This window comes from Megalops cyprinoides, chromosome 8, assembly GCF_013368585.1.
Source record: "Megalops cyprinoides isolate fMegCyp1 chromosome 8, fMegCyp1.pri, whole genome shotgun sequence".
In the NCBI taxonomy this organism is placed as follows: Eukaryota; Metazoa; Chordata; class Actinopteri; order Elopiformes; family Megalopidae; genus Megalops; species Megalops cyprinoides.
In genome coordinates, this window is record NC_050590.1 from 32,474,865 (window position 1) to 32,487,706 (window position 12,842).

Sequence of the window (12,842 nt, forward strand, 5' to 3'; positions counted from 1 at the left end):
GGTGGTTCCATTTAGTGTGAACTACAAATGAAAGTGTTTAGTTATTTAACACAACAGTCTCTTTCTGCTCAGCCCACAACCACCCCCTTAACTAACCAGATAGTTTTCCCTATAGGAAACAGGGATATAGATAGTTCCCTATAATGAAAAAAGACAGTCCATCACATACCATAGTGGATCCCTAATATAAGCATGACTACTCAAATAAAGTACCATCCCCTCTGCAACAGACCTGTGAGGGAGTTATGAATGGTGATGCTGTACTTAACATTAGTGTGCCACTGGTTATTAATTTATGTGTCACATAGGATTTTCATCTGGCATTTCAGCAACATTCCAGATCCTTTGATGGTGGGACTTGGCACAAACACCTTGCCACTGCTAAAGGTAAACTCCACCCATTCCACAACACATCAAACACTCCTGTGAACTTGAACTGCCCTTCTGTTATTACACCAAATTGCATAACTAAATTGCCAGTCCTGTGAGTTGTCACCAGCTTATATTTTTGCACACAACACCTTGGTGATCATCCCCCCCCCCCCCCCCCCCCCAGAGTCCATTCCCTTGTTTTGTATCATCTGCTGCAGGTGTGTCTGTGGGTGTGGCTATAGTGCATAGCACGCATTCGCTCAGCCACTGAGAAAGGTTTACTGCTATGCAGCAAAGACAGACAAGGCTGACTAAGCCCTGTGATTGGAGTTTCAGAGTGTGAGAGAAAAAAAGGGAGATGGGGAGGAAGAAAGAGAAAAACAGAGAAGGAAAGCGGGAGGGGGACAGAAAGAGAAAGAGAGAGAGAGAGAGAGAGAGAGAGAGAGAGAGAGACAGAGAGAGAGAGGTAGGGCCTGTGATTTTAACTCAGTGAAAGGGAGACTGGAGTTTCCTTGAGAAAACCGCTCCCTCTCGCTCTGGGAATTTTCCGCTGCCAGAGCACTGCGCCTCTATAGGGAGTGGGTCTTCTTTAGGGAATATCCCATCTTCCCTACACATGTCACCTACAAAGGAGAAAGGACAGGGGCAAGATGGCTGGCGATGGCGGACGTAGAAACTCAATTCAATCCCCCTTGGAGCCTGGCTTATCGAGTTTATCTCAGCCAGACAGAGAGTGCTGGCCTGGTTTAGTAATATCCTGAGTGTAGAAGCCAACAGACTGGCACTAAGGTGTGCTTGCTCTCTGCTCCTCTCTCCCTTCCTGGGCCCCTGAGTGCCGCGCACACCAGGCCTTTTATCTGGGCTACACCGCTGTACCTCCCTGCCTTGCCAGCAAGACACAAAGGCTGGGTCCCTTTCTTACTTCCTCAAACTTGTCTTCCTGCGTTCCATTGTTCCTCATTACTGTTTACAGGGATCTGAGCCTGCTGTGGCTGGAAACCCCCCCCGCACACCCCAGGGCCCCCCAGGTCTAATTAACAGCAATTTAATAATTACAGGGAGGTGAGTGCTGGGGCGGTTTGTCCGGATTAACAGCAGGCAGGTACACGCAGTCTTTGGCAGCTTAAGGCTGGCCCACCATTGTGTGGGTGAACTGTATGAATAAAGGGAAAGGGAGACAAAAAAAGGATCTTGTATCACGCCACCTCATAACCAAATCCCCCCACCCTCATACAGACGGAGACACAGACACAGTTTCTGTTTGACCTGAGAGCAAAAACAAAATGTTGTATGTTGTACTTCGCCTTCAATTTAGGCCCAACGATAAATTTGTTTTCCATGCCTAATGCATAAGCATTATAGATGAAGGAAATGACTGCTGGGCTTTTCCCCATTTGAGCTGGGGGTAGAGGCAGATGAGCAGCTATGCACAACATGGATGTGGACCTTTCTCTGGGAAATACCGAACAGCCGTGCACATATAAATCTACATGATTGCGCCCAGTTTCTGCAGCCAGGACAGAATGTATGCCTATGCTCAGAGATACTCCTCAGACATCTGCTTCCTGAACCCCGCTTTTCTTTAGAGCCCCATTGAGGATGATGCCACAGGAGTTCTGGAGGCCAGAGAGGAGGCGACTGGAATACTAAACCTAAATAATCCCCCACTCCCTCCCCCATCTGTCCTTCACTTGCTGGCTAAAATACAGACCCTGTGCCGCTACATGGGATACCAACCCGGGAGGCTGCTGCTCGGTGAGGGGGTGCAAGGCACCATTTTGCTTTTCTTTCTTCAACAAACACTGATCCAAATGCACATTGCGTGTCACCAGCCTAACTTACCTGGTGCTTTTTATTACTGATTTGTGTGTGTGTGTGTGTGTGTGTGTGTGTGTGTGGAGGGGTTCTCGGGTGTACCACGCAGAGATGTAGGGTCCACAAACACACACTGGCCCGCGGGTGAAACTGTACCCACAGCTTGCTCTGGTCTGCGTTTTTTTCTCCTTTTTTCCAAGACTCGGGGCTAGATCAAATCAACTTTTTACCCGCCTGCTATTCACACATAACAAAGGGTAGACAGCTGCAAGACTGAACATGCGACATCGTTGAACTACCTGATTGTACTCAAAACAAAAAAAAAGGCAGCTGCCCCCCCACACACCCCCACAGCCAGACTAAATCAGACCTGCCATTCTCCTTCGCCCCCCTTCACTTTCAAGCAGTCTTCTTTTCCGTTTTGACTGTTTAAAAGAAAACCCTTGCAGAATGTGGCCTTGCAAAGCTCATCTATTTGCCCACTGTTTGGGTCTCAGGATGGCTTAAAGGGTTGGAATACATCCGACACATCAGGTGTTTTCAGACAGTAACAAGGATGCTAAAAATAAAGTGTGGATGTGACCCCGACACTTGAATGGCACGGCTGTGTTCTTTGAACTGTGAGCAGTTACTAAGATACAGAAGACACCTGCAGCCACCATAAAGACTAATCGACATAAACAGCGGTCTTCATCAAAATAGCCTGAAACACAAACATGCACACTACCATGGATTAAGCTTCCCTCAAACCTGCGACAGCTTTGTGTCTTCTGAAGGACAACTACAGTGCTGCTCGTGCCTTTATACAAAGTGAGCCTTAGGAACATTTTTCCATACAATTCCCAGAAAATATGTTCACAAAACATGTTCTGCATCACAAATAACCTGTGCTGTTATTACAAGGGTGATTCAGAGACGGAAGTGATATGAAAAAGGCATTTGAGCACTTTCAGTCACAAGTATGACCACATGAAGAGCTATTCTCAGCTCCCCTCCAGTTAAGTTCACGCACACTTCATACAGACTTCTCAAAAGTAACTACACACCAAATCAAACAAGCCCTTATTTGGAGCATTGTAAAACACAAAGCCCCACAGACAATGCATAATTCAGCAAAATGTGAAATGCAAACCTTCCTTAATCATACAGCAATGTTATTAACATCTATTCCACCAAAAGCAAAGCAACATAACATTTCATAATTAACAACAGAAGTTGCTACTCAATTGTCTGCACTGCTGCAGATGACTGGAGTATGTGTGCGTGCACACATAAGCACACGTCTGAAACACGTGCTGCACATGTGCAGAATTGGGCTTCAGGGTTGCGGGTGGTGGTGGGGGTGGGGGAGTGAACAGGCCTTACGGGTGCGGTGTCATTTCACAATCCTGTTTGCCAAGGTCAAACAGAATGTGGTATGATCATGACTTCTCTTTTCTCATGTATTCTGAGGTTTGGTCAACATGACGTGTATTGAGTGACCCTTCCTTCAAAACTGTGGGATAGAAACAAACAACAGCGGCTTTTGTAAACATTAGAGCTTGATGAAGATTTCACTTGTTTCACTGTTTTCTTAATGATTTACTGTTGTCTGGCTGGCTGTGCGCTAGCAGGCACTACATTCACAGTGCCCACTCATAGAGCGCAGACTGTGGTATGGGTTGAAAACCCCATTTAGTGCCCAATAATTTCTTTGGGTGGATTTAAAAATGTGGTATTTTCATGCAATGATTCACTGGTTTAAAACAAAACATATTTCATTTTGTGTCTTGCTGCTGACCCTTAGCCCCCATTCCATTTTTTCTGGAAGAAAAAAAGAGAAGATTGCAGAGTCAGATAAACAACGGTGATAAAATAAGGGCTTGGTGTCCATTTTGGCAGGAAAGAAGGGAAAACAGAGAGCACTGGGGGTGTGCCTTAACTACCGGTGTCCTCTGCACAGTGCTGTACTGCTTACCTGTCCTGTCTCCCCCCACCCCCTCGGGTTATGTAACAAGTGATGAGGTCATTCTCATGTAATGTACGTTATGTTCTGATCGTTTTTACCTCCTTCGTTAGCAACAGGAGGGAAGGGGCGGAGACTCCTATCTGAGTGGAGACAAAGAGAGTGAGAAAGATGTTTTATAGCTTTTTAGTTACTTTGGAGGGGAGGGCGTTTCCAGGAAGCATAATGCGACTGTAGTCTGTGCACTTGAACTGGTGTTTTGATTTCTGCTCATCAGCTGCCATTAAAACAGAACCCAGCTTTTTTTCACCTTCCACAACTGAATTAAAAAAAAATATCTCAACCATTGTGGTGACTGGTGTGGAGAAGAGGAAAAAACAGTCCTCTACTATGATTTCTTTACTTGGAGGAACAGTGGTCTTTGAAAAGATCAGGACAAACAGAGGTACAGATGACCCTGGCAAAAAAAAACCATTTCCTTTTGTTTCCTCAGAAATTACACCAATAATTGTAACCATGGCATCAACATTTCAAGAGAGTAATCAATGTCTCACTAAGAAGTACTGTCCTTTTGAGTCCCTCAGTGAAGAAGGATCAGCCCTTCAAAGAAGATACGGATGGCCATTCTGGGTTCCTTCTAAACTTTCATGGAGCGTACAGAATCCCTAGATATCTCCCTTATCCACGAAAAACAAACAAACACACATGCACACACACAAGCATGCATGCATGTGTGCATACACATACAGGCGCACAGACAGACATATACACACACACATACACACACACACACACACACACACACACACACACACACACACACACACACACACACACACACACACATAGAGGCGCACACACACAGACGGTCTGTTTCTATGGACACAGCACATCCCGGAGACTGGGTTGCCTTGGAGACAGAGAACTCTAATGAGATTCCTCAGCAGTCTCCTCAGTGTGATACTGCCATGCCGACCTCAGCCCCAACAACAGGGTAACAAGTGAGGAATTCATCAGAGGCTTTCAGTCCCCCTGGTGCCCTGGTGACAGCAGGCAGCTGTTAAAAGGCATTGCGTGATGCTTCTCGCCTTCTCTCAGGTGTGAGCTCACTCAGAAGACAGGGTCAATAGCCTGTGAGCCTTGCTCCCTGGAGAGGGATCAGTGACTGTGTGCTGCTCACTAAGTTCTATGCCTGCCTACCAGACACCAACTTCTCCTCCCTTCTAAGCCGCTTTCCGGCTCAATATTAGACCTTCACACACTCTTAGCCTCCTTGAAGCTGCTATTCTACATGTGAAATTAGCATGCTAATAGTGCTGCCACAGAATGCTTTTCCCCCTGCTCCCCAATTCCAGACGCAGAGCTACTCACTCCTTGGTGATGAGGCCGCGGGGTCCAGTGGGTGTGGCCAGGAGGGGGTCCAGGCCGTGTGTGTCCAGGATGTGTCGGGCAGCTGGGCTGAGGCGTAGTCTGCAGAGACAGAGGAACACAAGCCATGAACACTACTAGCCAATCACAAACTGCGCACAGACCATCAACTAGGGCTGCACGATATAGCCTCGCGATATATCACATAGCTATTTTAAGCACAATAACAGCTATCCCCGGTATGTGGCATTAGGTTTCTTCCCATATTTTTTCCCTTTAGTCATACCTGATGCAGGAGCATACCTCCAAAGTTCAGTGAAATGCTTCCGGGGCAGAAAAAATATCACTTGTATCTTTATGTTGGTTAACTTACCTATTAGCTTTGAAAAACACAAAGCATATGTTTTCACTCTTTATCGTTGTAGCCATGTGTTTGTATCTACCGCATGGAAGCAGCATAGTGCCGTTGCTGTGATATCAATATTGAATGGATGTGAGTGGCATTTTCCCCCGGAAGCATTTCACGTGGCCTCAGAAAACCGAACGTGTGCTCCCGCATCAGGTATGACTAAAGGGAAAACAATACGGGAAGAAACCTAATGCCACATACCGGGGAAAGCTGTTACTGCGCTAAAAATAGCTATTCGATATATCGCAATGGCTATATTGCCCCGCCCTACTGTCAACCAATCCCAAACTGCACACACACACCACCACTCAATCACATGCAGAAAAAACAAACAGACAGAGACAGACAGACACCCACACAAACATAGTTAGCCAAATGCAAACTGAATGCAAACTAGGGATGCACGAGGATATCGACACAACATCGGTATCGGCCGATAAAAACGAAAAAAGTTCATTATCGGCATCGGTAGATGTGAAAATTTCTGCCAGTGTGCCTAGCTGATAAGGTGACACTAAGGTGACGCTAAATGTTTATTACGAGTGCCAGCAACAAGCTTCGACATGTCAGCTGTATGGAAGCATTTCGAAGTATCTGAAACAGATAACAAAATTGCTATTTGCAATGCTTGTAAAGCACCAGTGATGCGAGGAGGGGTAAAATATATAGATAAGTTTCTCACTCTGGGAGAATGCTAGCTGTGTGCTGCTAAGCTTTTCTCTGCTTCTGGAGGGGAGTGAGACCATTTTTAAATTACGCGGCACCTATATTTATATATATTTCTAATGCAAATATACATCCCTAATGCAAACCTTCAGAACAACGTGCACACAGACGCACAAACACACACACAAACTTAAATTCTCCCTGTTTACAAGGATATGGAACACATATCCTCCTTGTCTAGCAGCCTTCTGTGGGAGGGACCCAGAGCGGCCTGACCTTTGCATGCAACTCGTGGCCTTGCACCCTGTGAATGCTCTTGGAATGCCATGGATGAAGCTACCCATGCACAGCAACAGAAAAAAGCTTATGGATCTGAGCATATCTGGAGCCTAAATTTAAGTTTCAGATTTAGCTTTAGATGTGCATTCTCCACTCTGCATGAGCTGCTCAGCACCTCCTAGGGGTCAGCCAGCCTAGCTGCTGCTCTCTCTGACCCCTCCCTTCCCATGTTCTCTCCTCCATGGGAGTCCTGGCTGACCTTTTCAGATCTGGGGCTCTAGGACATGGTGCTCAGTGGGGCTGGCACCTGCCTGGGTGCTAAATAAACACCAGCTGAGAGTCACCTCAGAGAAACCCCTGTCATGCTCCTAAACATTCCCATGGGTTCCTGGGCTTGCGCCACACTGTCACTGTCAAACTGATATATACAATCCTGATGTATACCAGCAAGGCTCTGCCACCCACTCCTGTCAAATGCTGCCTAGAAAAGCCACTGCTGTGTATGTAATATGGTTCCAGGGTTTGCTGGCTCAAGCCCATTGCTGTCAACTTGGGGTGTTCACCCACGCCTCTTACAGACCACCAACATACCAACATATGTTTCTGCGTGATCATGTAGCCATAGCGACAGTCACCCTCTGCCTTGCAGACTGTGTCAGAGGTCTTTGGGGCTGACCGCTGATAAGGTTCATTGCCCCTGCTCCAGAGCGTCATTGACATGTGCTGTAAGCAGATTCCTTATCACTTCTGAACTGTAAACCTGTGTGTGGCCAACCATAACATGGAACAGGTCTGAGCAGTGGGGATGGGAACACCACAGCTTTTTGTACTATATGTGTGTGCAGAGCATGCACACCTCTTCACTTCCTTCCCTGATTGCCTGAACCCCACTTCAAGCCACACAGCAGAGTGTTTGCAAAAAATAGGTCACTGATAAGTGCACACCTGAATAACAGTAGGCTTTAGTAATGAAGTGGGCTTTGTTTAGTTTAGTCAAATTAATACTTGAAAGGTTGAGGGCATTTTAAAAAAAACCTTTTGACCTTCTGACTCCTTAAAAAAAAGAAAAACCAGTATGAATGTATAGCCTCAGCAAATGAGTGTTTTCAGACCAAATATGTGCAGTTTTGAAGCTGTTTTGCGCGAGCACCCTTTCCCTGCTGGGGAAGTATTTGTTGTGTAAATACTATTCTGAGCATGCTTTTGTTTTGCAGCATGGCTGCTGCTTGGCACATTATGAGATGGGGGTTTTCTGATGACCCCCTGAAGCGGTGCAGGCCACTCACTCTCCAGGGGTCTTTGTGCTGGGTGTAGCCAGAGGGGGAGGGGCTGGAGCCAGGAATGGTGGTGCGGCTGGAGGGGGCGGGGCTGTGGTGGCGGATGTTGGGGTGGGAGGAGTGCTCTCCATAGTTGAGATCTCCACCTGTGTCCAGTCCTCACCCTCCTCCACCATGAGGGCAATGAGCGTACCCAGGCGAACGCCACGGCTCCCTTCCTCCATCTGTGAGCACAAAGGTAGAAACAGGGACAGGGATGTATATATACAAACAGATATGGCTTACTGCCTGCTTTTGCTCAAACTTACATACACAACATTATATGATAGCAAGGGTACAGTTAACCACCATGTATTGTACATTTACAATGAGCAAAAATCAACACTCCACCCCTCCCCCTCCTTCCTATTTCTCAACACATTCCCTACAACACTAAACTCCAGGTAACAAGATCACTTCAACAAAAAGGGAGCTGATGCAACATGGTGTAATGCACAGTTGAACTGGGCTACTGAGATCCTGCAGGTGTGCTTTCACTTCAAACGAGGTGTCATTTTTATTCTCGTGTGAAAAGGCAGATGCATTTTTTCCTTTTTATACTTCAAGTGAATGTGCAACAACATAATGTCAGCAAAGCTGAGGAGGAGACACGCTGTGGTAATAATGAATTCAGTCCTTAGTGACAAGTTCAGAAGATCAGAATTAGTGGACCGGGTCCTGCCAGGCTGCGGGATTTATTTCGACAGCCTCGTGAGACTCTGGGATAGGCAGTTATAATACAAATAGCAGTCATTCAGTAAGATGATGAAGGAGTTGGACAGATAAGTCAATTCTGATTGAGTGTGTGTGTGCACGTGTGCGAGAAAGAGAGACAGGGAGAGAGGGAGAGGAGGTGTGAAAAAAGGGACAGAGAGAAGTGTGAAATGCTTAAAATGGTAGCTGTGTAATGGAGAACAACACCACTGGTGCAGAATGAACGAATGTGCCTCTATCAATCTCAGCAAATCGGTTTTCCTGACTCCCTCCATCCGATCGATAAGTGTGGAGTGTGCCGATTATTAAAACGGTGCAAACCTCTCATCAAGCTGTACATTCCAACCACCAATGGCCCTGTTGGTGGATCTTTAAAGCGCCGACACTTCGGCTTTCTGGCTTTGTGTCACTTAATTTCCTTTGATGATGCAGCAACAAAACCACAATCACTTCCCTGTGCCTAAAAGCGTGCATATCTCCCGTCACATCTACTGAGCTCCTCTTTACAAAGAAAAGGCACCGGCCCATAATTTGTGCAAAACCTAAGACAAATGTGTGTTTTCTAATGCCAGTAGCGATTAGCTCTACATGAACAACCAGGGAAGATAGATTGGGCATGACAGCACTGTTTCATTTGATTCCAAGAAAGAATCTGGGTATCAGTTAAGGTAATGGCATAGTTTGCACAAAAATAAGCACAAAACACTTCTCCGATGGGGAACACTTGGATTCTCACACATTTACACACCCACAGCAGCAATCAGACACAATCACCACGCTGCCTTTTAACAGGAGAAACAAACATGAAAATCCTACAGATGGCTGGCTGCTGCCAGTAGAAACTAAATTTGTGTTTCGGGTAGTGCAGGTGTGGGGAGGGCCTCAGCCCACCTGCCTCTCCTGTCCCAACACTTTGGATCAATGCAGCCACTTAAAGTCCCTGCCCCTGGGTTGTTACATAAACTGTGCTCAACTGGACAGAGAGCGGAAGCCACGCAAACACCTGAGCACCGATAGCAGCCCTCCAACCCTCTCATATTCTTCAGTACAGATGGGAAAATCCATTCGCCCAGTAAATATTATACACTAATCACAAAAACATACTTTGGACACACATTTGACCAACAGTTCTCACATTTTGTCATCTCCTGCAGTGGTTATGCAGTACAAGAAATGATTCTGTGGAATGTTTACAGGGACATGTTTATTTACCAGTTTGATAAGCCTGGGCCAGCAGGGGTGATGGAACGGCCCCTCCTAATGGCCCTACTGTTTTGCACTTGTGTACCTTTCCTTCGTAAGTTACTCCAGCTGAGAGCGTCTCCCACACAGCTGAATGTAAATTTCCTCTCTCTCTCCCTTACCTAAGCAACCTGTGTCTCATTAGTGCCCACTGCTCTTCCATCACATGTGCAATAGTGTACAAGGGAGAGGAAGGGAAATAAAGAGAAAGTGTGTGGGGGGACAGGGGAGAGGGAAAACAGAGTGAGAAAGGGAGAGAAAACAGTGTGTGTGTTTGTGTGTGTGTATACAGAGATTTAGATATCTCTCGTGTCTACACGCAATTATATACATTGCTGCATAAGATGCATGCATAACTGCATTTTCTTCTTACAAAGTTGCACCTACAATTGCTGTTGCTCATTACTGCTTTGGCAGCATTGTTTTTGTTTGCCTTGCCAACAAAACAGCACAGAATGAACCTGAACTGAATCTAATTGAAATGAAATGAAAAAGCCAGAGTAAGAGAGGCGAGAAAGAGATACAGAGAAAGAAAAGGTAGAGACTGATACAGAAAAGCATGCAGAGACTTCTGGCTTGTAAAAGCTCCCAACATAACCTTATTAAAAGTATGGGAAGAGGTGCTACACACATATCAACACAGAAAATAAACAATTTCAACCTTCACCACTTCTCTTGACATGTCACTTCAAATTCTGCCACTTCCTCCGCTTTACAAAGCACCCCATTTAATAACTACCAAAAAAGGCTTGCCACTGAGTCTGTGAAAAGTGAAGCGCAGTTTTAAATGAGAAATGATTGATTAGTTCTCATCATTGTGACACGATTTTGGAATCCTTGTTATTCCAGATGGTGGTCTTACAGACAGCAAGTTCAGCTGGACCAAAAAAAAAAAAACAATTTACAACAGGAGACACAAAAATAGGACGGTGAAATGAGAGAAAGAGAGCTAAAGGAGAAAAAAGGAAAACGTGACAGACAGAAAGAGAGAGAGAGAGGTAGGGCCTGTGATTTTAACTCAGTGAAAGGGAGACTGGAGTTTCCTTGAGAAAACCGCTCCCTCTCGCTCTGGGAATTTTCCGCTGCCAGAGCACTGCGCCTCTACAGGGAGTGGGTCTTCTTTAGGGAATATCCCATCTTCCCTACACATGTCACCTACAAAGGAGAAAGGACAGGGGCAAGATGGCTGGCGATGGCGGACGTAGAAACTCAATTCAATCCCCCTTGGAGCCTGGCTTATCGAGTTTACCTCACCTCCAGGTGTGACTCACGAAACTAGCCAGTTAATACAAAATAAATAACAGAGTAAAAGGGAAAATAAATGAATAAATAAATGAAAATCAATCTTGTGGCGCTTCCACCAAATGCAATTGTAAATTCAGGTGTATAAATCTTGTCAGCTGCTGTTCCCTCCTGGCAGATTTATCGCCTAACAATGACAGCTGGCTAATTAATCGGCAGCGCTGGCCTGCCTGAAAATGAGTTTCTCTCCAGAAAAGCAGTGAGACTGGCTTTAAGAGACAGAAGCCATGAGTCAATGGTTTAATTGGGGAGAGGGAGAGAGGTGTACAATTGCTGATGCTGCTGACATGGCACAGAAAATGTACGTCAAAATAACACCTCTTATTTCTGTATGGGACAGGGAGAAAGGAACACAAGAGACACAAACGTGCTTTGGCTCTAGCTGGGTGAGAGCTGCCGTTTGAAGTGCATATCTGATAAACCAAGACTAGTAATGTGCACAGCAAGGCTTTATGAGGTGTTTTAAGCCATATCACAATAATACATATCATTCATAACAGGAAATACACATTAAATGTGAATATGCATGTGTGTGTGTGTGTGTGTAAACAGAGATAGAGTGAGTGAGAGAGGTTGACAAAGCATGACAAATGTGATAATGCGACATGTCAAAAATGTGACAATGGCTTCTATGTCACGTGTACAGAAAAATAAACCATACAAATTCCATCACAGACAACTAATCCACAGAGCTGAAACAAACCACTGGTAAACAACAGAATTAAGCCACAACATTTTCGGACTGGCTATTCAAAATGCCCCAGTTTTGGCACCACTATATTTACATGAGTATGACTGCAATCTTTTGCCGATATCGGTGCTGTGTTGAGAGGGATAATGCTAGAATCGTGTTCTACTGCGACTTGACAAATGTCCAAAGTGCTGCCTTCTCCAGTGCTGAAGTGAAAGCAATGTGTATCTTCCAAACTGACAATTAGACACTCAATAAACACCCGTTACAGCCAAAGGTATTTATAGCCCTGCTTAATTGTGCTTTCTCAGGGAGCTGTCGGCACTGACTGTGTCACTCTGTCAACAGACAAAGCATTACATTTCTCCTTGTTTTTGTCTTCACAGAGCGTGTACAGTCTCAGCAAAGACCGTCCAGTCAGAGTGGTTTCCCAAAGAGCTTACAGTTGCCACCCTCCGGCAACACTGCAGCTCTCCAGGCACTCCCTAGGGCAATTCAATTTATTTGTTTGCCTACAGCCACCCCTGCCCCCCCAATCTGCCCCATTACACAGTAGTAGCTGAACAACGCAATTGTTTGTTCTTAAAGCTTTGCAGGTGTTAAATTGAAAAGGGGATGGGAGGTGAGAAAGGTTGACAAATTCATCACATTTTGGAATTTGCCTTGTGGGAAGAAAAAAAAAAAGTAGAGTCATATTTGGACCAAGGATTTTGAGGAACAGTC

At 45.5% G+C, this 12,842-nt stretch overlaps 1 protein-coding gene across 2 annotated transcripts in view; it reads right to left on the reverse strand.

Annotated features, from left to right (window-relative positions):
- The window catches only part of pdhx (pyruvate dehydrogenase complex component X), a 47,838-nt gene that overhangs the window by 16,717 nt on the left and 18,279 nt on the right, over positions 1 to 12,842 (reverse strand). For both annotated transcript variants that reach the window (XM_036535670.1, XM_036535671.1), the window contains exons 4-5: positions 8,141 to 8,355; positions 5,504 to 5,602 (exon numbers count right to left, since the gene is read on the reverse strand). In XM_036535670.1, the coding sequence (XP_036391563.1) occupies positions 5,504 to 5,602; positions 8,141 to 8,355 (314 nt within the window). The remainder of the gene's footprint in view (positions 1 to 5,503; positions 5,603 to 8,140; positions 8,356 to 12,842) is intronic.